Source organism: Tachysurus fulvidraco, chromosome 19, assembly GCF_022655615.1.
Source record: "Tachysurus fulvidraco isolate hzauxx_2018 chromosome 19, HZAU_PFXX_2.0, whole genome shotgun sequence".
Lineage (NCBI taxonomy): Eukaryota > Metazoa > Chordata > Actinopteri > Siluriformes > Bagridae > Tachysurus > Tachysurus fulvidraco.
This window is the reverse complement of record NC_062536.1, coordinates 8,886,709-8,914,224: the sequence shown is the minus strand read 5'-3', so window position 1 is coordinate 8,914,224 and position 27,516 is coordinate 8,886,709. Positions and strand designations below refer to the sequence as shown.

Here is a 27,516-nt window from a genome sequence, read left to right as displayed (position 1 = left end):
GATTTCTCTTATTAATTAGATAAAAGTACCTCATTATAACCTGGCAAACCGATTGCTCTTCATTCTATGTATAGATATCAAATTAAATGATAAAACTATAAAAGTGACAATTATTTTATTGTTATGAAACCATGCTCTCTGAAAAGTGTCACATTTTACTGCACTGGAAAATAGTTCAATTAGACTATAATACTGCCAGAAACGCAAAAAAAAAGTCTTTGATTACTTTTGTAGCTATAGTGCATATTAATCCTCATGCCTATGGCTTGTCAAGTCACAGACTTTATTATAATGTTGTACCAGTGTAAATAGGAACAGTGCATCATAAGTGGAAGACAAGTATTATTGTATAAGAGTAATAACAATTTCCATAAACTCACTCACCAGGCCTGCAGGCTTGTTGTTTGCTAAACTCAGATCAACCCCATTTCCCTTGGCGACAGATTGCTTTCGTCAAAACATAATGGTATCGGCATAATTTTTAACTACCACCTTATTTAGATAGTAGACCACAGTAACAGATTAGCAGCTGCACCATTTAGAAATTTCTTTATCAATCTTCTTATCTTCTAAGTCAGTACTGTGTTCTGGTTGCTCTTGGTTTGGTTCTTCTCACATCAATTGACACTATGACCTTATTTGTAGCTGAGTCTCCCCCTTAATATTGCCTCATTTTTCTTTTCCACTAGTGATCCCCTGTTTCCTTAAGACCTTACATTTTTAGATTAGTCATTATGGATGGAGTGCCAGAATGAGATTGCTTGAGTGGGCGATGCCTTGCTTATTATTGCAGTGCTGGCTGCCAAGGGTGAAAATCAATCAAGCAGCACTTGAGTGGCTGATCCTTATGGTAAAGTAAAGGTTCTATATAGAAACAGCTGGTTTCCCTTTCAGAGATGGCCCTAAATAGTACCTTTTTTTAGAAAGCTAAAAACCCTTAGTCCCCTAACAGAACCATCGAGGAACTGATCTGAGTTTTGTGAGTGTTTCTTAGTTATCCATCATATTTTCTGACCCACTTATCCTTCACAGGGTCACAGTGAGCCATGGCACTTGGATGACACACAAACTCACACATCCATTCACACAGTGCAGACAATTTAGAGGTGTCAATCAGCATGTCTTAGAATTCAGGAAACTGGTGTACATGGAAAGAAGAAACCCCTGAAGCATGGAACACAAATGCTGTGCATACTAGGTGGACACGGAAGAAGGAGACAGGAATCCATCCACTAACGCCGTAGGTGTGAGGCAAACAAACTAAGCAAACAATCTGTAAAGAAAGTAAAAGCATGTTAAAGGCACGTCAAAGGCATGTCAACCCATCACCCTTGAGTCCTCAGAAATTATGGAAGAATGTGCATTGTTCTCCATGATCCATGAGGACAGGAAGATGATATAGCCAGGGATGTTCCTGATCCAGTATGAGGCGTGCAGGTGGTGCTTTGACTGGATACCTTCTGCCAAATCAAATTAGCTTTCTCATTTAAATCCACCTTCCCCTTCATCATGACACTTCCATTCATGCACACCTGTCCTAAGCCTGTTTTCACAGTTCAGTCGATTTGTGTGTATCCGTACAAAAAAGCACACGTGAATAAACATGTATAGCACATATACATTTAAAACCACACACTAGCTAGTCTTTTTGTGATCAGCAAAGTTTCAGCAATCGCACTCTTAATGAGAGCTGAGCTAACCAATCAAAGCTCTTTGTTCTCCCCGGTGAGACATTCTGACTGATTTAAAAGCTATGCCTGATTAAGCAATCCACTCTTCACCATTGAGAGACAAAGAGAGAGAAAGACAGGCGCAGGGGGGCTCTTCACTCTTCACTTGGAATCGCTGTTCCCCTGCAGAGCTGAAAAGGTTCTGTATTTCCTAATCATATCCAAACACGAGTGCTATTAAAAATGAGGTCAAGTTATTTTAAGGGGTTAGTCTTGACTATTAATTAAATATCCAGAGAAACTATCACAATCCTCTTTTGTGTGTCTTTTGGGCTTGGAGAATGTTTGAAATGTGAGCAAAGAAGCATCAACAGACTTGGATGATACTACTTTCAGATTGAAATGTAGAGGATGTTAGGGAATATGTAAATGTGGGGGAATTCATGAAAATAATGCAACGTCTTTGTGGGGTTTTTTGTGCAAGAACCAAGTAAGGAATGTACTCAGGTATAACTGCTTTACAGGCAAAGTGTTAGCAGATACAATTAGTTCTTTTCACCGCATTATTGCCAGATGGTAATTTCACTTAGCATTTACTAAACTATTTTTTGAACTCTCTTATTTCTAAAATTATTAGATAATTTTGTTTAAACAAAATTATCTAATATCTCTCTCAGTCCTCCTACTTCCTCAGGAGTCACCCCATAACAGCTCTATTTTTACTTCAAAACATGCTTTAAAAAAAACATAGTATCAGAAATGCTTCATTTGTGGAATCTGAACTTTCAGCCAATATCTTTGACAGGCATGTGAACAGCAGACTCAAATATGTAGTCAAGCAGTAAAGCCACAGACAGCTTCATTAATAACATGCATTTATATACTGCCCCCTAGTGATGACGTGCTGTAATGCAGTTGTGTCCATGCAGACCTTCTAAATTCTTTCTAGAAAAAAAGTTCTAGGTTTTCCAGTTTACACACTTTCTCATGGGAAATAAGTTTAACATAAAACCTAAAAGTTTAGCAATTTGCAGAAACATGCCTTTAGAGGTTTGTGACATGGTTTATCCTCATTTTAATGTGTACTGTAATAATTTCAAATAAGACCAAATGATCAGACATGACTTGTATTGACCTGGGATTTAATCCAGAAAAAACAGATTTAGTTAAGACAGTAATTTACAGTCAGTGATCCCAAAAAAAGTGTATGTATGTATAAAGACGAGCACTTCATAGATCAGTCAGACGAACTCACATACTTCACAAATACAGTAGTTATGACAGTTTGCAGAAAACACATGGTGCACAGGTATTTGTACCAGTAGTAATGATGCTGAACGTAAAGATGCTGCTCAAACTTTCACTGCTGAGATCAACAGCAACACTTAACACTTTGGACATCAACCATTAAAAAGAACCGACACCGAGATCTGCTTAAGGTTTAATTCAAGAGCACGTTGGTCCCGTTCAGTCAACATGAATTCACAATTCAGGAATTCAGCTTTAATAAGTCTTCAGTATTTTTTAGCCAGGTTTACTGCGCTTACAGTACAAAAGCCCAGCTCTGGTTTTTGCACCAGCCAGCACTGAGAATATGACCTAAATGTATACAAGAACTGTTGGCAGTACTCAGGAGCAGGGCAATTTCAGAGGTATGTTGTTCAGCTTTGTTCTCTGTCAGTTAAATTAGCACACCCGGGATGCTGCATGTCGAAGAAAATACACAGCCACACACACAGACTACACCAAGCGACGAATCTAGAAAACCTTTAGGAAACAAAACAGGCAGAAAAGAGTGCTGGGTTTCTTCCATTGTGCAAAAAAAATTTCAGTTTCTGAATTAAATCAGTTTGAGTCAGTAAAGCCCGTCCTCCAGAGAGCCTTTAACTTGCCAGATTCTCACTGTCCGATCTCTGCAAGAACATAAAATATAAAGAAATGTTATTAGTTAAGTCATCAGAAGATGGACGATGTGTCAATAACAGCTATTGAAGTAAACATGATTATATACATGACTCAAACAACACCCAGTTTTTTCTGTAATGTCACAGATGTCAGTGTAGTTCAGGACACTGTTCAGATTTGACCTCTTAAAGTTGTACGTTGTTGTGCGTGTTGGTTTTGGACTCACTCTGAGGCAGTGAACAGATGAGTGCTGTTGGTGGAAATGCTGTTGATGGCACAGTCGTGTCCTCTTACTTCCCCCAGGGGTCTGAGTGTGTCTGAGTGCCATAGCTTCAGGAGACCTCCTCTGCACACGCTCAGTAAAATCCTGGAATCTGGTACCACTGCCAGAGCACTCACCCAATCAGAGTGTGCCCTTTCAACCTGCTGCTCAGAGCAACACACACACACACCCACACCCACACCCACACACATACACACACACTTGTTTGAAGTACATAATTGACAGAATGACCTATTAAAGTCTCTACCTACAACCCATTACAAATGAATAAGTAATGAATTTATCTAAACATCTACCAGCAAGCACCTCACTTGAAAAGATAACCTGTGTTTCTTCTTCACAGGTTTGTCAGGAATTTTGAAAATAATTGCAGTACTAACTAGACCATAGATCGCCAAGTTAAGCATTAAACTTGAAGCATCTGTCTGTGAGATTTAGACTTATCTTCTTTACTTTAATTACACGCTTCCTATTAGTTTTATGACAGTTAATAAATAGCAATAGAAATCACACTTAGCTAGAAAGACATCTTTAGGCAGAAAGATAGATTAGCATAGTAAATATAAACATTTCTCAAGTTCATATTCAGACTATTTAGTACACCAGTACTATGTACTGTAATATGGTTTTGGATATGACATCTCTCACTCCTTCTCGTACCTGTTTGAGCTGTTTGCTAGACAAGTCCCATCTTCTGATGCAGTGGTCTCTGGCTGAGCTGTATACAGAGTCTCCCAAAATGCACACGGCCTCCAAACCATCCTGATGCGCTGGCTCAAAGTTATGAGTAGAAGGAATGCTTCCTTGAGCTCCTTCAAAGACGTCAAACATCTGAAATTAAAAGCACACAAATGTACACAAATTCAAATTCAAATATATTTGTATAGCACTTTTAACAATGGACATTGTCTCAATCACCCAAAGTCTGTGATGCCGGAGAACAGTAATCAGGTATAGCTGATAATGAATTGGTGCAGGAGTACATACGAAAGAACCGCTGGTGTATATTGTAGGACCTTAAGAGGTTGATTAATAGATTAAAGTTAATTTTTATTTACAATAGGCTATTACTTTGCTGCAGTGGCTTGCATGGTATTGTGAATGAGCAGAGTTTGAAAAGAGATAATTAAATATAGCCTACAATTTTGGAAGCTCAAGAGGGACTGGCACACTATAATAAGTGTGTTTGTGTGTGTGTGTGTGTGTGTGTGTGTGTGTGTGTGTGTGTGTGTGTGTATACCTTTAGGCTGTGGTCTTTGGAGCCTGTAATGACCACATCTTGACCGTTCCCCAACTGATCCACTGCTAGACACATCACTGGCCCCAGATGACCCGTCAGTTTCCCTGTAGAAACAAACCTGTAGGTGGAGAGAGAGAGAACAATTGAGACGGCTATCCTGTAGAGTTTGGGGTAAACACAGCTTGATATGAGCCGATTGACATGCCAATTTGAGCCACACTAATATTCTAAAGTTAGCAGTTACCTTTCAGATGTTTAGAAAAGAACTGACAAACAAAACAGTGTGAAAGATTGTGAACTTTTGAGACCTGACAATAATAACACACATGCAAGGCAGACTAAGCCAATATGATATGTAGCTGTTTAATTATAGATGGTTTGGTTAGTGTCCTGAGCCTAAGCCGTTACTCTAGCATCCTCTGTAATATTAAGAGCTGGTACAACATTTTATTCGATATAACTTAAATTCAAAGCTTCAAAGATTGACAACAAAAGTCATTGAAAAATAAATCTTACTAAATATGACCAGTTAATCCATTTGATCCTAAAATCCCCAACACTCATACGCTCTGTTTCCCACTTGAATACAACCAATAAAGCTAATACAGGGCCCTTAGGGCCAGTTGCAAAGGGCATATCTGATGATCTATAGGAATGCAGGATCAGCTAGTTTGCTTCATACCTCCTCAGATCCCACATCCTGACCGAGTTGCCTGCTGCAGCATAAAGGAACGTTCCAGAAGGATTCAGTGCAATCTGGTTGATTTGATTCTCACCAGGAGGGATAGCGACAGCTCGACTACCCAGATTAGCACAGCTATCACCCTGTGACACCTGACCAGAGGACCTGAGGCAAAGAGTACCATTTTTGAAAGGAATAACAAAAGTCAAGGGTTAAATAAAAAACTGTCTCTTCCTTAATTTTAGATGCTCATATAATCTTCAACCAGTAAGAATGTAAGGAAAGTGTAACTCACGTGAGTGTACGAATGCACTTGGCTGAATCCCTGATGTCCCACACTTTGATGTAGCTGGTGGAGACAGTGAAAACAAGGCTGGAGCAATACTTGACAGACAGCACACTGCTGGGGTGATCACCAAGAGACATGATCTCCTGTCCTGTCACCAGGTTCCACACCTTACACGTCCGGTCTGCCATCAAACACACAGACATGTTTCACAGACAGTCAGGGAAACACCAACAACAGCAGCTATAAGTCATTTGGTTTGAAGGAGAAATTTCTTTCCTATACCGTGAAAAAACGTCTACAGAAGGCCTAGTGCAGAATATTTCCACAGGCTAGATCAACATCTGTGTGGTAATGCAGTGTTTAGAGAATATAATATTAGTTGGCTTTTTTTCTACCAAATGATACCACTATTAGCTGTTATTCTGAGCCAGATAGATGCTAGCTTTCAGGGTTAAAAATATTACTAACCAATTAACAACATCGTTACTTTCTTATACATAGACAAGCCACTTGTGAGGGAACTATGTTTTTTTATTTTTTTTACTTTGGCTAATATTAAACACTGAAATTTAGAGCAAAGTTTTTTCTTCACTTGACTTGACGACATCCTGCATTTTACATTTTAATTTCTATTGTATTTCTTCTCACTACAAGGAACTGTCATAAAACACATTGTACTACATGTCATACAGTGTATGTTTATGTATGTGACAAATAAAATTTGAATTTCTTTTCATTGAAAACTGTAAGAATATATGAAAAGAATATATGAGCTCATGAGTTACCCGGAATAACATCATGGCAATGATGATCGATGTCCAAATTTCAGCTCTTATGCTGTTAGCCTTAATAAAACTCCCTCTCATGTTCTATTGCTTAAACAGAAACTGACCAGAAAGTGTGTTGTTTCTTTTCTAAAACACAAAAGAAAAAGTGGGAGATCTTCAAGGTTTTACCTTTTGAGCCGGTAAACAGTAGATCATCAGTGGAATCCACACACATCAGGGCTTTAGTGTGTCCCTCTGCTGCATACACACACTGAAGCTTGGCTGCTTTACTGCCCTTAGGGCACGGCAAAGTGTTGATCACTCCTCTAGAAAAAGGACATGTATAACCACACAATTTACATATACATTTACACAGCTATTTTGTACACAGAGATACACATACAATCTAACGAATGACTAAATTAATCATTGTCATAATATCAAATATAATAATAAAATGAAAAGATTGGCGGAAATGAAGGAAAAGCCCATTGATAATGGCAGCACTCATCTTAAAGATGACAAAGTACAAGATTAACAAAGAGACAACTGAAAGTGGTGATAAAACTGAGGTGTGTTGAGAGTCGGTCAGGAACAGCTACCTTTGAGCCTCGAAAAGAACAGGATCATCAGATCTTTAAGAGAAAAGCAAAACAAACCCAAATCAGTGGAGGCTTCAAAGTCATAAAAAAGAATGAAATTGTAGTAATGCACAAAACAATGTTTAGCTGTTAAGGACACATTGAGTTGGCAGATTTTGTAGCTGAAAATAATTTTTAAATTAAGCATTACACATCCTTAATTAAAAAGTATTAATTATAAAAAGTGCCTGTTCTTTTAAGGACTTAATGAAGGATAAGATAATTAGTAGGTAAAATGTACTCAAACTCATACTGTTTACTGTCTTGACTCTTGGGCTTGTCTGTGAACATCTGACTCCTTTCCTGATTTCTCCTGCGTGCCAGAGGTGAGCGTTCTGCTGATCTCTTCTCCATTGCTGTGGGAGACCTGAGGCTAGATCTGTGTTGAGCAAACAAACTTCTCAAAATCCACAGTAGTCCAAAACATACTGTATATGTTCAATGCACAAGAATGGAAAAGCTTCAATATTAGGCGCACGTGTTAAACTCGTTAATTTTCTTATATAATCAGAATAATCTAAGAAGACGTACGAAATGCTTGTTAAAGATGAGAAATTTGTGGCCAAGTCTCTTTCCATGGATGAAGACAGGATTACGATGCCCTCTGAGCTTTCAGAAATGGATAAGAGAGGAGCTGAGAAATCGTCCAGAGGGGCATCGAGGTCAGCGCTGTTAGCATACAGCAGCTCCATCTGGGTAGTGGTTCTTCTTCGTGCCTTGGGAGGAAACAGTACAAAACTTCAGAACTAACTAGTGGTATGATGTCAAGACGACTGACCGTGTAATGCGTTCGACTGTTAATTAGCAGTGAAATGAATTCAACATTAAAGTAAGTTGTGAATCACTGCCAATTCACTGATCGAAAGATATGAACTCTTTGAACAACAACCAAAGAAAACCAAGCTAATAATTAGGGAACATTTGGTACCTGCTGCTGAACTTAGCTCAAGAGAAAACTTATAAAAATATCTCCAGTATATTCCTGTAAATTTACAAACTCATACCACTGATACTACATTTTGGTATTTTCAAATTTTTGATTTCATTAGTCTATCACACACTTATTAACTGTTCATTTTAAAGATTATGTTTCTGTACATAGCAGTATACAGGGTGGCAGTAAGGGAGACTTAGGTGTCCAGGCATGAACATTTCTCCAGTTAGAAAATCTAATATTAAGCATATATACTGTACATATACATATTTATACATATATATGTTGACATGTCCTAATGTAAGCAATAGATTTGTATGGTGCTATACCTTACTCCTGGGTTTGGACTCTGCACACAGCTTCATTAAGTCAGAAGCCAAAGAGCTGAAATAGACAAATCAAAACCCCACTGAGAAATATAACATGGAATGAGATAAGGCTCAATGAGCAGATTGACTGGAAGCTAATTGCTAGAATTGGTCATCAGTTATGAGTCATTAAAGTGTGTGAATGGCTGAGATGCATACTGCAGTGAATAAGCAGATGAACAATGGCTATGATGTTTGAATGGTAGCTTGTTTGAAACCAATATAGCAATTATGGCATTTGTTAATAGTTAGTGCATGAGTGATGTGTTGATTTTATTTTGTTGAGTTACCTCCCCTCAGCTGCTGGACTCCGGTCAGATTCATCACTGCTGCTCTCCTCACCATTCTCTGAATGTGCACAGAATATACAGGCCATGACATACAGTAGTTAGCCCAAATGCATGTATGCACACATTGGCCCAACAGCACTAAAGTAGTGAATTTTGAAAATATCCAATTAATATTCAATAGTGAGGTCACACTGTGTACCAGCTCATGAAAGTTAACGTGGTGGTCTTTCTAAACTGTCGGATATCGCTATGGCTGAATTTTGGAAAACAGCCACATGTGATGCCAACTGGGCTTTGACCCTTTATTTTAGGAAAATGTAAATATATTTCACAAAAATACACTCTGCAAATACTGACTGCAAAGATCATAATTGGCAACCAGCTTAAAAAATCCTTATGTGGATGATGCTGGTAATTTGTAATAACTCATTGTTATACTTTATAAATACAGCTACTGTAGGTGTTGCATCTTTCATTGAAATTGGAATGAAACCTTTCAATATAAAAATTCTCCCTTTTAACTTTTGGGCGTAATGAGGATTTGCTACAGAATTTGGTAACAAGAACATATGTTTGAGATACAGTATGTTCAAGTAAGATCCCAATTTCAAAATGCTTCCTTCGTACATCTTTGGGCTGACTAAATGAACAGGATTACCAACTAACTAAATCAACTAACTAATGAACTACATCAACAGGAAGAAAGAAAGTGCCATCTTTCCCATTTTGAGAACAGGGCTAGTTATATTTTATTACACAATTGTCCATAGATAGACATGTATGAAATTTAAGACGCAAATTCCCAGTAAGACTTAGTTGCACCAGTTCAGAATCTGACAGGTGCATTTATGATGTATGTTATTTTGAAGTAAACATATGGAAATTTTTAACAAAACCAACTTCAACCTCTGCAAGCGTTCAGAGAACTGTTGAGTAGACAACAGATTTCCACACTTACCTCAAGCCAAGGTATGTTTGGAGATTATTTCCATTAGCTGTTCTTTTACCCCAGTTTTACTCTAGATTAAAGCTAAAAACAGCAAACCCTGTACACAAAAACTGGACACCACTAGTAAATGAGTTTAAGTTAAAGTTGTCTATATTTTCTCAAACTAATTCCCCACTTATAGGTTGATATTTGCTGAATTAATTACTTCAATGAGGTTAGCTGCTCTAAGTTAGCTGAATGTTAAGTTTGAAAGAAAGCAAATGACGTGTTATATACGTAACAGTGAGCCACTGTTAAAGACTGTGACAGTGAATTCAAATTCATGACTCAACACAACAAAAGGGTAGAGAGAAAGGTAGTCAAGTAAAGAGAAACCAGTAACCATCAGGGTGTTAGTAAGTCACTACACTTTCGACTACACAAAGTCCTGTATCGTGCTTCCGAGGGCAAGCAGTCTAACTAAAGAGTTCAGAATCTATAGCATTGAAAAACCCACTAAATCCCATCTGTTACCATCCTAAAAAAGAGGAGAGGCTCACATGTGCTTAAGGCTAGTCTGAATGTGGCCTTCTCTATAGACAGAATATGAGGTTTTGGGAAAGGTAGACCCCATGCACAGTACTACAGTTACAGGTTCTGGTTAGACTACCGGAGATGCACGTACTCACATACAGTTTTGGGGACTTACTTACCAGTTGCTGTGTTACCTAGCTCTGTTTGGGTTTGGGTGACAAAAAGAAAAAGTAAATCAAGATCAAACTCAAAGAGGGCAGGCTAAAGTGTAGAATATGAGAGCCATGCTGGGTGCTAGGTGAGGTCCATGCTTGTCTGTATGTGTGTGTGTGTGTGTGTGTGTGTGTATGTGTGTGTGTGTGTGTGTGGCAGTCACTTGCACCTTGCAGAGCATTCCCCAGTAGCGCATCCAGCTCTGGGTTGAGCTCGGCTTTCTCCTTTAACATGTGGAAGAGAAGCTGATTCTGTGTGGCACTGTTGATCTCTGTCTGCTTTAGTCGGCCCTCCATTACTTTGATCTGAGATTCTTTCTGTGCTGCCTGAAGGCCCTGGAGGTGGAAAATGCACTTTTAGGACACATAAGTACACTCTGCCCTTTTTTGATCTTAGGTAGGGCTTTTAAGTTCCTTTAAAATTCCACTGAAATGTTATATTAGCGTTCAGATATAACTAAGAGATAACCAACAGATTTTTGGCGTAGATGTCAAAGTGTGGTAATGTACTGGAGGGATTTAAAAAAAAACAAAAAACAAAACTTCTCCATTATTGTCAGGTAATGGCAGTGTAGAGCACTGTGTAACACATCATCTCAAATTTAGATTATGGTGAATGTATTAGCACTTTCGGGACACGTTCCAAAAATTTTGGCACCCATAGTAAAGGTGGGTTTTAAAAGGTGATTAAAATATGCTGCCATCCCATAAGTCTTGTGCCTACCTAAAAATACAAAAAGTGAAACTTCCAATACATAAATACTATTAAAATTCAAATATTGTTCAATCTGTGACATTTATTGATATAGTCTGATGTAAAATTAAGCTCAAAAGTATTGAAAAGGCTTTGGAAGTTGTGCACATTAGCAACAATCAGAATTTTCAAAAATGATTTTTGGACAAGTTGGTTTATGTGTCACGTACCTTATTGATGGCCAAGGAGATGAAGTGGTCAAGTAGGAAGCGAGCCTCTGATAGAGTGCAGGCGCTGATTACAGCAGAGATATCCACTGTGTCACCCTCCTCCTAAAGGACATACAGTATATGCCATACATATGTATTATATTTCATGCCATAAGCTCCCATATATAAATCACTGGCCATTTGGGTAACCTTGTCTTCGATTAAAATTAATTTATGCAAAGAAGGTACAATTTAGTCCCAAAGCTGCAAGCGTCTGCATCTGCCATGTGAATATATGATTATACAGATGTGAGATAATACGACAAGTGGTTGCATGTAAGTGTATTTATAACATGATTATAACCATGTGCACCTTAGCTTCTTCCATTTGCATGATGTTTGCTTGGCAGTCAGCAATGTTGTCATTGATGTAGTCAATGTTGGCTGTGAGAGACTCCACCTCCTCGTTGAGAGACTGGATGGTCCTGTCTGTGTCATTGCCCTCTGTTAAGGTCTTATCCCTTTTCTTTAACACCTTCTCTTTGCGCTTGGTCAGCTCTTCCCGTTGCTGGAACACACAAAAACACAAACAGCAACTTAATCAACTTAAATAACACTATCATAGTTATTTTTTTTACATATGCGGATAACTGATTACGATTAACCAGACAATTGCAGTTGTCACCTTGAGGAGACGGATCATATCTGCCTCCATGTTGGAGATGGTCATCCTTTGCATGATGATGCCACTGACACGGCGCTCCAGCGACTGCCATTTGGCCCGTGCTGTTTTGGTGGAGGACACACCCCCTGACCGCATTTGGTATTTCCTGTCACATACGGAATTAAACTTATTTATAATTTGCTCTAGAAATAATGTAATAGTATGTTCCAGACTTTTTAAGCTGAGAGAAACACAATGTAAAGAAGCTGAACAAGCTTCTGAACAAGCTTTCGCACATTGAACCAAAAATCAATGTGCAAAAGGAGAGTTAAAACTGTATTAAGTGCATTTCTGAAGACGTTTATTCCCTATTAGACAGTGGAGGACTCAATTAGAGAGAATGAATGCTGGTAGATAGTACCTGGTCCCGACAGGTGCACTACTCCCAGCGGTGTTTGTTCGGAGAGGTCCGGGACGTGCAGCAGGCTCATGTAATGGCTCAGGTAAGCTGATCTTTCGATTCACCTTTCCAGAGGTGGGTCGAACCTGCCTCCTTAAAGCCGTTACCTATATTACACACATGCAAAAAAATCACAGATTAAGACATGGTAAAACACTTTCAACACCATATACTGTAGCATCGCATTAAATAACAGTGCAGAATATTCAAATCTGATTGGTCAGAAGGGCATTGATTCATTTTTTACATCAGCAAAGGACTGACAGTAGCTCTAGCAAATCTGTATTATGTTATTGCTACTACAGTAACAACATATACAGGTCCTGTACAGTATGGTAGACTGTCTACCTAAATGGAAAAAAGTGGGAAATTGTTTGTGTACGATTCTGTGATGAGAGATTAGTTTAACAATCGACTGAATACGATACTCCAAATTACCAATCTGACAATCTTCATAGACACTGTAACATTTCAGTATGTTTAGCCCATATTTACAGATATCTCCACAATTCCCTTATAAATCACTGCTGTCTTGGCTGAGCAACTATGTTTGATATAAAAATTGTGTTTTAACATTCTGCAAACAATTTTCTATTAAAAATCCCTCTCTGCTCCTCTCTTTTTATTTTAATTGTTGCTATCACCTCTTCTGTTTTCCTGCGCAGGATGAGCTCCTGTTGTCTCTTCTGAGACTCCAGCTGCCGTACCAGGTGCTGTATAAAAAAAAGAAATGGAAATAAGCAACTCATGGAGACAACTGTGCACATATGAAGTGAGGTCTGAGTCACTCTACCTCCTGTTTGCGCTGGTCCTTCTTGAGTGTGGCTATCTCACGGTTATGGCGGGTTTCTGAAGCACGGGTCCTTTCCTGCTGCTCCTTCATTTGTTTCATCAGCCCGACCTGAGTGTGACATTATTAGCATGATGCTGAAACTTTTTCTACATTTCTTTGGAGTATTACAGAGTCAAACTATGCAATTTCTTCAATGCTATACTTGCACTAAAGACAAAATTAGCTTGCAGACCACATGTGATGAAATTAACACACATTAATGAGCATATGTGTATACATACCTTTGTCTTCTTCATCTCAGAGACCTCCTGTTGGAGTTTCTTTAGCTGTTTCTCGTACTGAGACTGGTTCTTCAGAAGGCGTGCATGTTCCTTCTGAGCCGACTGTAGTTTCTGCAACTCCTTATTCATTGAACTTAGCTTTCTCTCGTACTCCACCTTGATCTTCTTCGCCTTCTCCTCGGTGCCCGACTCCACCGAGCCTGCAGCAACATGCCACCTTCAATAATAAGACTCAAGCAATGGTATATTCACAGATTCTTATGACAATATTGATGAATTAATACCAGTGAACAGAACAAGCAGAAAAGGAGGTAATTAGCAAATAATGGAAATAAATGCCAACAGGTGCTTAATTTTCACTAAGGGTTCATTCTTATAGAAATAATTGTGGAAGGGGGAAAAAAATCTAAAAATATCAGGTTAATTTTTATTCTTTGTGTTTGTTTATTATAAAAACACTTCAATAAAAATGAATGCATGTGTAATTATGGATAAATACTGCATGTAACTGTAGATAAATATGCAGCACTGGTTTCATTAAATGGCTTTTATAATGCACAGATGCACACAGACAAAATAAAAAAAATAATTTATCCCCTTGCATGTTATTTGATTTAACATAAGAAAAAGACTGTCTTTGTATCTGTTCCTGCCATGAAATAACAAGCAACATGTCCTCACATGGGAAGACAGTTTAAATTTTAGTTTCTGTTCCTGTGGTATAAAGCACAGTGTTCTGTGGATTTGCCTGTATGAAACTAAGAACAGCAACAGTGAAAACAATGTTGCCTGGGCCGTTTTCCAAAATATGAAACCATTACTGTAAATAATATCAGATTTAAATGTGTTGCTCAGAGTAGCATACCCATGTTTTGCAGCACCCGGTCTCTCTCCAGTTGCGTGTCTCGGATCTTGTTCTGCAGCATCATGAGTTTCTGCTCGTACTGTTGTTTCAGTGTGTGGAGACGCCGCTGACTGTTCTCCAGTTCATCAATCAGCTTCTGTTTAATTGCAATCTCACAAGTAATGTTGGCCAGATCTTCCTGGAAAGTGTCTGTGAACAATCACACACCACACAGTCCATGCTTGAAAACAGGCTCTTTACTGATCAATAGATGATTTCTAACAGTGACTTGGTTAAATAAAAAATAAAACACGATGAAGTGATAGTGTATGTAACTGAATAAAAAACATGATTTGTTACTTTTTAGTAGGAAATCATGTTTTTTATTCAGTTACATACACCATTAGCTACACTTGGAGGAAGTGAAAAAGTCTTCTTTTACCTTTCTCATCCACCTCTGAGTCTGACTCATCCGAGCTTTCGTCTGCCTCCATCTCATCCTCCTCTTCCTCCCCCTCACAGTCATCTCCCTCATCATGGTCGCTTCCTTCCTATACAATCCGTCACACATGGCCAATCAAATTAATAAATACAAATCTTTAGTGTTCTTGAAAACGTGTGATACATTCTGATTCACAAATAGAATATAACGTATAACAATAATGATGTAAACATAACAGGTCAAAAGCATTAATACTTTTTTCAACTTAATCTCTAATACATTCACATGTATGAACAATGTATTATTAACATTATTTTCTTGAAACAATTTGGTAAATAGGAATTAAACAGAAAACAATATTAGTATTTACTTCACATATGTTTTAACATGTGACAATTTTAAGAAAATTAATAAATAAATAAATCAAACAAACGCACTGCCTCTGGTTCCTCGCTGATCCTCTCTGAGGGTTCTTTGTCCTGGTCATTGTCAGGCCCCTCATCTTTAATCACACTGTAAAAAACATAAATAAATTCTCCAACTAAAATAAACTCATCAGCTAAATAAAAATACATTTTTAAAACCACAGAATAATTGGAACCATACCCCAAAACTGAATAAGAATGATTAGGGAGCAGCATCAATTTTATCAATAAGTACAGCTGGTTAGTCCATAAATCACAAAAATATTAAATACGGGAGATGATTAAAATATTCACTAACCAAGGTTTAAGCCTTTTTATTCTTCAGAGTTACAGACACATTTCTTACATAAATCATAACAGATCAGTTTTTTTAGTTGTCGTGTTGTCAGTTTTTCTGATCATGTGCTCTATAACTGTTATAAGGACACACACTAGGAAAGTGAAACTCGATCATTCAGTGATTAAATAGTCAGAAACCCATAGATTCTGAAGCTACACAGATTACTGTACATATATAAGTAATAAGTGAGTTAGTAATATACAAGTAACACTCATTTATATGTATGGATGATAAGCAGAGTAACTGAAGTTAGAGGTGCATTAGAATGTGGTCTGTTTCTCTCATGAAGGCATCCACCCGCATGAACAATATACAGTACATAATAATGGTGTTAAAGGGTTAGCGGTGAAGTTATGAGATCAAACCTGTCTTTGTCAGGGTCGTCGTAGGCACATTTTAACATCTGCTGTAGTCTTCAGATGAGGAGAGTGAGTGGAGGTCAGAGAGTACACCAAGATACAAAACAGTAAGTGAAAAATCCTTTGATAGATTAACTGTTTCTGAGGTGTTGCTATTATTTAGTTAGCATATGGCAGATCTTTGACACTGTTTATTTTTTAACCAATGCGTATACTCAAAGCAATGTTCTTGAAATATTTTTTTTTCTGTGTAGCTGCCCTAACATTTTGTTTTAAGCTAATGTTTTCTCAGACACATTGTCAAGTTAGCTTAGGTCAAGCAGCTAGCTAGTATTAGTATTAACAAAAAAAAATCCTGTCAGGTTAGCCAGTTAACAGCATTAAAGTGTATGAATCTTCTCAGAAATCCTGTCAATTAGTTAACTGGAAAGCATTTACAAAGCTGATCATCAAAATTTACAGAGATAAATATGTTCTGAAATTCCTCTCAGAAATCAGGCAGTTATCTCATTAGCAAGCTGGCTAACCAGACCTGTAGAGACAATGAGCATAGCAGTCTATTAACTATTACAGATTTCTTATCTTTTTACTACATTAGATCATTTCATGTATAAAAATAGTTTTCAAGACTTTACTCAGACTGTTTAATGTGTAATTTTTCATGGTATTATTTAAAGTAATTATAACTGGGGAAAACATATACACTGGGATGAGCTTATATCTGACTCAGAATCTATATTATTTTTACATCAAAAAGTTCTGATAAGAAAAAGTTCTAAAAGTTTTTTAGAAATTTTTTTTTTCTAAAATAAAATTTTAGAAAAAGTTCTAAAAGTTTCTGATCTAGGGCCAGTGGTTAAAGTTCAGTGCTAATGACCAAAAAGATTCTTTGTTAAAATCCTTGGCCAGAGATTCACTATTAAACTTGTAAATAATGCAGAAAGTCTGAATTTCTCACATCTGCGTTGGAGTCTAAACTGCCTTAGTTCTAAAACAGAAATAAAAACATGGCTAATATACATTATATGTTTATGTTTAGACAACATACAGAAGCTAATATTCTGCATGTGGCACAAAGACCATAGCAACACCCAAAAGAGACTGTATACAAAACTACATTCATTTTCAAATCTACAATATGCTGGAATGAATAGTGTTGCTATGGTCTCGGTAAATAAATAAATCTAAACGTAATGTTAGTTTAGTCTTGTTGTCCAGACAGGAAGTATTCAGGATAGTAGCTAAGTCTATTCTGTCTAAGCTTTCCAAAGATCCCATTGACAACCCTGATTACACATAACAGCTTAGTAAGGTTTGTCAAATGAATTCCATGGAGAAAATAATCACTGTCTGGTGTTATAATCACAGTTGTCATTCTCTGTAATGAGGCATTATAAACGCGACTCCAGCAGGTGTGCAAAGAACCCAGAACATGAAGGGGCAGGGCACAGAGCAAACATGTAATTACCCAAAACACCAGAAAATAACATGGCACTGAAATCCTGACAACCTGCAGGTGTGTGAGGAGGCTCACCTCTTCTTTTTCCTCTTCTTTTTTCTCTTGAGTTTCTCCAGGTTCTTCTTGGCGATCTCAATTATGTCAGATGCTTCATTTTCTGGACCAGGAAGGGAGGCGGGGAATGAGGTGCTTCCTCCATACAGAGAAGAACGTGTGGCAGCACGGGAGAGGTTTTTACGCAGGCTTTCACTGACTGCCTCACTCTCTAAAAGCTTGGCCCTGGAGACCATAAACATGTCAACATATCAACACAAAGAGGGAAAAACACACACGAACACACACCCGCACCCATGCACGTACACATTATTATATTGTACGCTTAAGGTACATAGAGGGATAATAAAATAAACAATACACTACCTGAGCTCCTCGATTTCTTTAATATAATTATGGATCATGTTGCCAATTTCCTCATTTCCTTCACCTGCAAGGCAACAGCAGAAAAAAAAAAACAATCACAAAATTGCAAAATGCAGTTGCTGATACAGGGATTTCAAACTTAATCTCAATAAACACTTTTCATAGCATAGCCCCATGTTGTATAGTGAAGCACAAGGAATTAGGTACTAAAGCACATAAAATAATGCAGTGAAATGCATGAATACAACAGGTTCATATTACACTTAAGCCCAAGTTATTTAAAACCAATGGTTAAAACTCCTTATACCACAGCAGCTTGGGTAACAAAATATGACAATGAAAATAAGTACTGCTTTGTTTTTTCAGATGTTTCAGATAAATATTATGACATGTTCTTTAATAAATACAAATGGAATTGTTGGCAAATTTCTGTGGTATAAGAAGAATAAAATACTTCATGATTCAATGGGTGTTTTGGTCTTTATATAATATCAGAAATGAATGACAGCTGACAGTAAGGTAATGTTTTATGTAAAAACAATTAAATCATTTCAGTTTAAATGACTTGAAATTTAAAAGTTTTCAAAACATTTTATGGTTTATGGTTGGTGTGGGTGTGGTATGAGGTGGTGAGGAAAGCGGTTCTGTCTCATAAATACCTGCTTTAGTGAGGACCTGGTTGGCCTGTTCAGTCAGTAGCTGTGTTAGTCGAGCTCTCTGAGCATCAATGGTCTCCTGCATGGCCTTGACACGAACACGCAGGTTCTTGTTCTCCGTCTGTAGCATGGTGTTCTCGTGGACCATATCGTTAACGCTTTCTAGGCCCTCCTCATCTACCATGCGTTTACCCTGACAACAAAAATCTTTCGTTACTGATTGCACCGAATCGTATCTTTAAAACTCTTTTTTATCTTTCTTGGCCCCTAAAACACCTATAACTGAGTATTTCAAAGAGCTAAGACGCTGTTCAGCTTGACTCCATCATGGGCTCTTTCGTCCTACTCTCTCACCGTCTTGTACTCCATGAGCTCCATCTGCAGCCGTGCAATCTCAGTTCTGAGGGCGCTGATCTGCTGGCTGGCTCTGTCCTGATTCACCACAACCCTGTTCTTTATGTTACGTGCCCGGTTTGCGTACTTCAGTGTGTTCAGGGTTTCCATGAAGTCCCGATCTGATGGGCTGATACAGGCTATCATCACTGTCTGACTGGAGGGGGGGATGGGGGGGGGGGGGATGACAGACAGACAGACAGATATTAAAAAAATGATAAATAAATGAATAAAAAAAATTCACACTGAAAAGCTCTTTCAAAATTTGAGCAAAATATAAAATAAAAGATACATAAACTTTAGCATGTTTAAATTAGCACTGATTTAAATGCAAACAGACTGAATCTATGCAACAAATTTCAATACAGAAAAGAATTCTCTTTCGTTATTTATTTCAAATAAAAACTTAAATATCCAGCCAAAGCTTTACAGATGGAGCTGTGAAAGATGTTCCACTCAGTATTAAAGCTAAAATGAAGGTGCATTAGTCAAAATTAGTCAAGACTAAGACTCTAGCTGTTGAGCATGTAGAGTTTAACAAAGTTTAACATTTTTCTTTTATCCTAGGAGTAACATTAATAATGACTGTCATGTTATCACTTCAAGCGTGCTCTTTCATTTAGTTGCTTGAAAGTTATAACACTATAAACATGCAGAATTTGGCTTTAGGAGATTTATTGAATTATGAGAATCATATATTGAGTAGTGAGAGCAGCTCTGCTGTATGGGTTAGAGACTGTAGCAGTGAGGAAAAGATATGAGGCAGAGATGGAGGTAGTCGAGATGAGGATGTTGAGGTTCTCTTTAGAAGTGATGGGCAGGATTAGGAACGAGGCTGTTTTGGGGACAAGGTCAGAGAGGCTAGATGGTTTGTACATGTACAGGGGAGAGAAATGGTTATATTGGTAGAAGGATGTTGGAGATGGAGCTGCCAGGTATAAGGTCAAAAAGAAGGACAAAGAGGAAATATATGGATGTGTTAAAAGAGGACATGAAGGTAATTGGTGTGAGAGTAGAGGATGACGAGGATAGAGTTACGTTGAAACAGATGATTCGCTGTGACAACCCCTAACAGGAAAAGCCCAAAGTAGAAGAAGGTATGTATAGGTCCTAACTGCACACTTTTGTGCTCCTGTTATCTGGGTATTTATCTTATAAATGTCAGCAATATAGACAAGAATTATGTAAATGCATACATAGTGTGTGCTTACAAAATGCTTACATGCATTTAATAGACAAAAGATTTTTTCACCTGCACGTTTTTGAAAATACGCTACAATGTCTAGCAAAGAAGCTAAATACAAATACTTAACAAGTATATCACTTATACATAAGCTAGGCATGGTTTAACGATCTAGAAATGCAGACCTGTTCCCTCCCAAAGAGTCCTGCAGGAGACGTGTGAGCTTCGAGTCACGATACGGCACATGTGTAGAGCGCTTGCTCTTGTCTCCTAGGGCGCTAATGACGTTACCCAGAGCGAGCTGTACAAAATTCACAACACACAGACGTAAAAAATAAAAAAAAAATACAATTTTTATTCCATCAAGATGGAGTGCTGCTGTTTATGTAAAACACCACCAGATGGCGTTGTTGACCACAACTCTAGGAGCAGACTGGAATAAATAAAATATCTTTTCTCTCAAAGAAGATTCTTGTCAGGATTGAACATTTTCTCTGGAGAAATATGCAGTCTTAAGTACCATAAAGCAATACATGGTTCAAAATCTTTAAAACATAGTAGAGTTGATACTTGACACCACTTTTCATAAATTCTTCATCTTTATCATTAAAACCTAAAGCACAGTTTAAACCCTACGCCACCCTGAATCATACCAGTCCACAGTTGATTGAGATGCCCTCTTTAGCTCTGTCCCCGGTCGCTCCCGTTCTCTTCAGCCGCTCTGAGCCAGCCAAGTCCACAAAGTGAAACTTAGCGGTGAGGGTTTCAAACTCGTTCATCTCGGAGGAGCCATTGGCCAGCCTGTTGTCTGTCTCATTGTTCTAAAGGGGGGAGTAATGAGGAAAGATTAAGATGCTACCAGATAATAAAAAAACACAGATTCAAAATGAGAACACAGCCCAAATCAGTACCTAAATAAGGGTCAAAAATAAAAAACTGAAAATGGCTCTGCAAACTTCATCTAAGCAAAAGTCTTTATTAAGAATTAAGGATGGGTAACATTACAATTAAAAGTAATAGTACTTTTATAACATATGTTAATATCACTGTTACAGTAACAAGTAGCTAATTATAAATCAATATAAATATTCATACAATATGTTTATTTTTCCCCAACCTTCTCATATATAATGTAAAAGTCTAAAAGTAACAGAGGCAGAAGAGGAAAAATATTGAGGAGTCAGAGAGAGAGAGAGAGAGAGAGAGAGAGAGAGAGAGAGAGAGAGAGAGAGAGAGAGAGAGAGAGAGAGATGAGTGGAAATGGTGAAAGTAGGGAAAAAGGGTGATTACTGAGGAGTCAATAGGAGAAGAATGGAAATTGTGTGGAATCAGAAGGAGGAGATGATGAATTGTGAGGAGTCTCGGTTAGAAGAGGTTTAAGATGATATAGTTGCAACCCAGGCAATGTAAATAGTAGGACTGGTGCTGATGTGTTAGTTGGACCACCTACATTGCTGGAGGCACAGACCCGGACTTGGCACAGGTGAATGGTGAAGATGGCATGGGAGCGTGAGCTCTGGACGTTCATCTGGGTGCTGGCGGTGGTTCGGGAAAGAGCGCCGAGCTTCAAACACTGCATCATCTGAACTCACAGAAAGAGACAGAGCAGTGATTATTTGCAGCTGCCAGTCTGAGCAACAACGTTATAACTGCGTGGCCTGTAGTTGCACATAAAAATGCTTTTATATTGATTAAAAACAGTGTTAAAAGTGCAATGATACTGATATATTTTTGATACTCATGTAAAGATCCAAATTGAACAGTGTTGTACAGTATTTACATCTGGAACAACTCAGCACATTCCAGGTTCTACTGACACGGTAATAAAAAAAGATAAAAATCTCTTCTGAATCTCTAAATATTATCCAGAAGCTATACAGCTTAGTTCTTACGAGTTATGTTTATGAACCGGTAAAATATATTGTCCTGGAGAGCAAGAATACACACAATCCGCAGTTAAGACACTGTAAACCTAACCTCAGTTTCAGTGGAGACTGTTCGTGTGGTGACTCCCACTGTGTAGATCCCTCCATTGGCATCTTCATGGATCTTAATGTTTGATTTCTGCTTTCTGGCTTCCAAATCCCGTGTAGTGTCAAACAGGTCCAGGACTTCCTCATTATACAACTACAAAAGAAACAAAAATTTTGATGATGTTTTTCAAAACCGTCTAATAGCAGAAGATTGGCTTTCACACAAACCCAGGACATATCAGGCAAGCTTGGAGGTATTCAGACATACGATTAGGAAAGTCTCACTGCCTCCAAGATAACAGTGTAATCTATAAGTCAGCGTCGACACGGCTCTGCACGTGCTGGATCAGCAGCTGCTGCTCACCATTATCTGGGAGTTAAATTTAAAGCTAAGTGGTGATACTCAGACATGTTCTTTTTAAACATGTACAGAAATAACACGACTACAACTGTCTACTGCTTCATATCACCAGTAATAAGTAATGCAAACATGCTTCTCAGAATCAAATCAAATCAAATGTTATTGTCTTGTATACAGTTGGCTTTCCCTTAGAGTGAATAAATCACTTTTTTATGTTATTAACAGTTTTACTTTTTGTCAAACAAAATTTCATTGTTCATTAAAAAGGATCAAGTCTTTATTTGAATAAAAAGTGAAGCAATACATCTGGAATAAACATTTTATCTTGCTGCTGCTCATGGATTAATGTAATTAATGTACTTCACCAAAGAATTTCCAAAAACTTAAAGTGTTGATTAGTTTGTGTGGAAAGAAAAATGGTAATGCTCACTTCTAAGAACTGGGCGTTGATCTTAAATTCAGGCACGGGACGACCCTGCTCCATGGCAGCTTGCTTCCTCTCCTCGATGCCCCTGAAGAGGTGGTTCACTGCTCGTGGGATAATGCCGTGATCATCTTCGCTGATGCTCACGTTGAAACCCGTGCCCATGGTGTATGTCTTCCCTGAGCCAGTCTGCAGCAGGGAAAGATGAAGCAAGCAAAAAGGACTGATCACATCATCAGTGTTTTCAGTCACACAAACACAACAGAAATAGATCAGCTGAATGGTAGTGATGAATGTTGTGTGGAACTATCTATTAACATAATACCAGATCAACTATACCATTTATTGCACATTATAAATAAACAAATCTTTTTATAATCAGTATGCTGGCATTGCATTAATCTTTGCACTCTTGAACGGCATTGTACTGCTTTGTGAGGATAAGAACACATACGACCTGAATGAAATAAAACTGAAAATATCTCTCATACAAATATTCAACCGTTCATATTCTATAAGCGTTTTATCACAGTCATGGTTTTGGTAGATTCGGAAAGTGAGTGCAAAAAGGGAACACACATGGATAATCCACCTCCTTGCATATTTTTAGCAGGTGGGAGGGAACCAGAGAACCAGGACTATGTGGTTATGAGGAAAATACACACAAATACTCCAAACATGCATTAACCCATAACCTCTGAGTAAAAAAAAAACAAATATTTAAAATTTCCCTTTAATTTGGAAAATGAATACAATAAAGATAACAACTAATAAAGACTTATGCATAATAAAATACCATAAAAATAACTTGTAAATTTATTTGTATGATTCTAGTCCACATTTAGTGGAGATAAAATAAAGTGAGTCATTTTGACCCAGAGGTTAAATGTTAAAGGTTAATGCCTAAAATACATTCGATTACTCAGATGACGCAAAATGGCTCTCAGCTGTTTAAGTAAACAGTTAATTGTGGTGTTTGTAAAGCTTTTTTGAGCTGCAGAAAAAAAAACAACATACGGATCTGTCCATGCTAAACTGAAGCCGATTATGAGCTTGGACACTGCTGCCTGGGCGAACAGTGATTGATAGTTCATTACTGTTAGTTTGACATATAAAAAGATGTGAGTAGGAGTGTTTCCTTTGTTTGGGTCGGAGCGCTGGGATAACCAGGCAGACACAAAAGGGGCTCGGGAGTCGATGTTGTCATGGCCACAGAGAGAGGAATGTGATGGTGCATCCAAATTCACACACTGGCCCCATCCACCCCTCCATCCCAGCTTCCCCCTGTCTTCTCACAGCAGCCCTTTAAAGTGTGTGATGAGTAAGGATGAGATTTGGGGAGAGGAGGAATATCGTCAAGCTTGCCTCCTGTGGAATTCCTTGGTGCTTTTGTAACTGTGATTTGAAGAGCTCTGTATGAAATTCTATCTGTGATGTGATTTCTAAGCAAGAGCTCATTTGGTTAATTTATCAGGTCTATAAACACACACACACACACACACACACACACACACACACACACACACACACACACACACACACACACACACAAACACACACACACACACACACCACAGGCTCACTGTTGAAACATGTCTGATGTTGCACTGTTGACAGAGGTTTCACGGCTTGTTTGCTTTTCTTCGTGGCTGATATGAAATGAACTGGAAACAACTCAGCTGTAAGCACCTTTTATTGTGAAATGCTGTTAGACATAGAACAGACAAGAGACAGAAGAGAAAGGGAACGATCTAGGCTTGTCATCTTAATGGCAATGTAGCATATAAAAAAGCTGTAACATTTATGTTACCGATCACTCATGTAAGTATTTTAATCTCACCTGTAGTATTGTGAGGATTAGACATAATAAATGATGTTTGGCATGCTTTACCTGACCGTACGCGAAGATCGTGGCATTGTAGCCCTCAAAGCAGCCTTCAATGAGCTTCTCTGTGCAGTTGCTGTAGATGGCATCCTGCTGGGAATCCATGTCAAACACATAGTCGTAGGTGAAGGCCTTGTCCTTTCCCAAAATCACCTGGGGCTCTTCAGGGGTCACAAATGTGCAAATGTGACATCCTTCTATTTTCTCTTTTGCCAGCTGAGGACGGATCCTACAGACACAGAGAGAGACAGCATGAGCCAAACAAACAGAGACAGACATAAAGTATCAGAGATAGACAAGAACAGACTGACAGAGCGGGCCACAGAGAAACACAAAGGGGCAGAAAGACGAGGCAAGAGAGGAAAACAGAGACAGAGAGACCCAGAGAAAGCCACAGACAGAGAGAGACAGAGATAGTAAAAAGACAGACACAGAAAGAGCAAAATAGACAGACATCAAGAGTGAGAGGGCGGAGTTGGGGCAGAGAGACAGAGAGAAAGGCAGACAAAGAAAATGAAATTGAAGAGAGAGAGAGAGAGAGAGAGAGAGAGAGAGAGAGAGAGAGAGAGAGAGAGAGAGAGAGAGAGAGAGAGAGAGAGAGAGAGAGAGAGAGAGAGAGAGAGAGAGAACATTAAGACAGAAACACAAAGAGGAGCAAAGAAAGAGACATGGATAGCAACAGGCATGCAAAAGCATAAATATGAATATAAAAACAGGAATCAGACTTTTAGAAATAAAAACCACTGATTCCCATTTATACACATGTTTAGGACACAAAGGTTGCAGTTTTCATAGCAGAGCTTAACACAGTAATCACATGCTGGTCTGTCATTGGACCTTATTAAACACATTTAATGTGCTGACAGTTTGACTGAAGGTATGCAGCTGTTAGCAGGTACAGGGCTGGGCTATGCCCTGGCAAGGCCTGGCTTGCAGTGGTTTAAACGCCAGGAACCATCTGATTACATTACTGCACATTACACTACACCCTAAACAGAGGCTCTAACGTTACTAACACAGAGACAACTGACATGCCTTGTAGTGGTGAGCTGTGTCAACTGTGCTTATGTGTAAATAATGGAAATGAATGGTGCATGAGTAACCCGAGATGTAAATATTCAGTGGCTAGTTTATTAGAAACACCTTCTTTACTGCACATGTTTTCACCTATACCTACTCTAAAGTCATTTTGTAGATATGACTGTAGTCCATGTGTTGCTATCACTATGTAACAACCACTCTGCACTTCATCTACCCTGAACCATGACTTGATAGCTGTCAACAACTACTGTATGCTTTAAAAAAACAAAAACATTTAAAAATTAAAATTGCCCTGTCTGCCTATTAGTCCAAGGCTAAAATCTTAATTTGCTGTTAATTCAACTGGTTATTTGGTTAAAATTGTATTTACAAAAAAAGATGATGACTTATTGAATGATATATTTAAAAGGATACAGAGCAGTTTTAAGAGATTATCGAAATTCATTATTTTTTCAATATGATCCCACTGTCACTGGTAACGTTATCATCATCCATCCATTCATTCATTCATTTTGAGTGATGTATCCGAAAAGAAAAGTTGGTGACTCCAGAAGCACTGGCCACAAGGCTGAAACACTGAATGCTGGATAATCACCCTGAAATCAATGCCTTCTCGCTTAAGTGCGATTTTGCATAGCCACCTATTGGCATGTTTTGGGTGAACAGAAGGCTTGAGAACACACATGGAAGACATGGAGGAAGAGGCAAAACTCCATACAGGCAGTATCCAGAGCTCAGGCACTGATCACTGAGTGTACATACGTGAGATGACTGGCTGCAGTGTGAACGAAAGCGTACGTTGCTGCACAGCTAACATTAACTGGCATATGAACAGAGCGTTCACTGTTCTGACAGTAAGAAGGAAAATGGCCATACCCATTGAGTACACAGTCATGCCCTGCCTTTCATTAACTCATTTTGTTTGCTTTTATTCGTCCTTTTTTCCTACTAAACCACCCCTAGTGTCCGTGTTTGTCTCAGCATACAGTAACGCTGCTCATTGCAGCATCCTTTGTCCGTTTTCTGACGCCTCATTCATTTCAGTTTGGAAACTGAAGGTCTGTTCCATTCGATATGCACTAAAGCAAAACACACAGGAGTGTCAGTGCTACTCAGCACTCATTCATCAAGAAGCAGTGAACAGGAACATCATCATGCACTATAAACTCTGTGTGAAAAGTTGTGTTTAGGAATCGTACTGCATTATTTACGGCATGGTGTCAGTATCATGTCAGTCTTGATAGCTTGACGCTAGCTGCTAACTGGGTAGCAGGTTAGTGTTGCAGCTCCTGGCACTGCTTGGGCACAAGCTACAGCGGTAACACTTCACTGCCACAGAGCTCTTATTGTGTGTCAATGACATCAGATCCCAGTAATTTAGCATCCCTGCTCTAAGGATTCATCTCCAAGAACATGGATGGGAAGAGAGAAGAGAAGAAGGATGTATTGGAAGGACAGCCAACAGAA

At 38.4% G+C, this 27,516-nt stretch overlaps 1 protein-coding gene across 4 annotated transcripts in view; it reads right to left on the bottom strand.

Moving 5' to 3' along the window:
* Positions 1 to 2,795: 2,795 nt before the first annotated feature.
* The window catches only part of LOC113645878 (kinesin-like protein KIF21A), a 36,797-nt gene continuing 12,076 nt past the window's right edge, over positions 2,796 to 27,516 (bottom strand). Inside the window, exons 2-36 of one of the 4 annotated variants that reach the window (XM_027151814.2) lie at positions 25,015 to 25,237; positions 23,130 to 23,312; positions 22,343 to 22,492; positions 21,816 to 21,947; positions 21,019 to 21,186; positions 20,551 to 20,666; positions 19,144 to 19,339; positions 18,793 to 18,982; positions 18,134 to 18,197; positions 17,789 to 17,992; positions 16,261 to 16,308; positions 15,568 to 15,643; positions 15,131 to 15,239; positions 14,710 to 14,898; positions 13,845 to 14,044; positions 13,564 to 13,671; positions 13,415 to 13,483; positions 12,732 to 12,877; positions 12,332 to 12,476; positions 12,020 to 12,214; positions 11,668 to 11,769; positions 10,914 to 11,079; positions 10,711 to 10,731; positions 9,070 to 9,127; positions 8,741 to 8,795; positions 8,009 to 8,193; positions 7,725 to 7,856; positions 7,439 to 7,471; positions 7,026 to 7,162; positions 6,076 to 6,250; positions 5,781 to 5,945; positions 5,099 to 5,216; positions 4,519 to 4,689; positions 3,802 to 4,001; positions 2,796 to 3,583 (exon numbers count right to left, since the gene is read on the bottom strand). In XM_027151814.2, coding sequence (XP_027007615.2) covers positions 3,526 to 3,583; positions 3,802 to 4,001; positions 4,519 to 4,689; positions 5,099 to 5,216; positions 5,781 to 5,945; positions 6,076 to 6,250; positions 7,026 to 7,162; positions 7,439 to 7,471; positions 7,725 to 7,856; positions 8,009 to 8,193; positions 8,741 to 8,795; positions 9,070 to 9,127; positions 10,711 to 10,731; positions 10,914 to 11,079; positions 11,668 to 11,769; positions 12,020 to 12,214; positions 12,332 to 12,476; positions 12,732 to 12,877; positions 13,415 to 13,483; positions 13,564 to 13,671; positions 13,845 to 14,044; positions 14,710 to 14,898; positions 15,131 to 15,239; positions 15,568 to 15,643; positions 16,261 to 16,308; positions 17,789 to 17,992; positions 18,134 to 18,197; positions 18,793 to 18,982; positions 19,144 to 19,339; positions 20,551 to 20,666; positions 21,019 to 21,186; positions 21,816 to 21,947; positions 22,343 to 22,492; positions 23,130 to 23,312; positions 25,015 to 25,237 — 4,687 coding nt within the window. In that variant the 3' untranslated portion in view covers positions 2,796 to 3,525. The remainder of the gene's footprint in view (positions 3,584 to 3,801; positions 4,002 to 4,518; positions 4,690 to 5,098; positions 5,217 to 5,780; positions 5,946 to 6,075; positions 6,251 to 7,025; positions 7,163 to 7,438; positions 7,472 to 7,724; positions 7,857 to 8,008; positions 8,194 to 8,740; positions 8,796 to 9,069; positions 9,128 to 10,710; positions 10,732 to 10,913; positions 11,080 to 11,667; positions 11,770 to 12,019; positions 12,215 to 12,331; positions 12,477 to 12,731; positions 12,878 to 13,414; positions 13,484 to 13,563; positions 13,672 to 13,844; positions 14,045 to 14,709; positions 14,899 to 15,130; positions 15,240 to 15,567; positions 15,644 to 16,260; positions 16,309 to 17,788; positions 17,993 to 18,133; positions 18,198 to 18,792; positions 18,983 to 19,143; positions 19,340 to 20,550; positions 20,667 to 21,018; positions 21,187 to 21,815; positions 21,948 to 22,342; positions 22,493 to 23,129; positions 23,313 to 25,014; positions 25,238 to 27,516) is intronic. The other 3 variants (XM_027151815.2, XM_027151816.2, XM_027151818.2) reach the window with 3 other exon arrangements.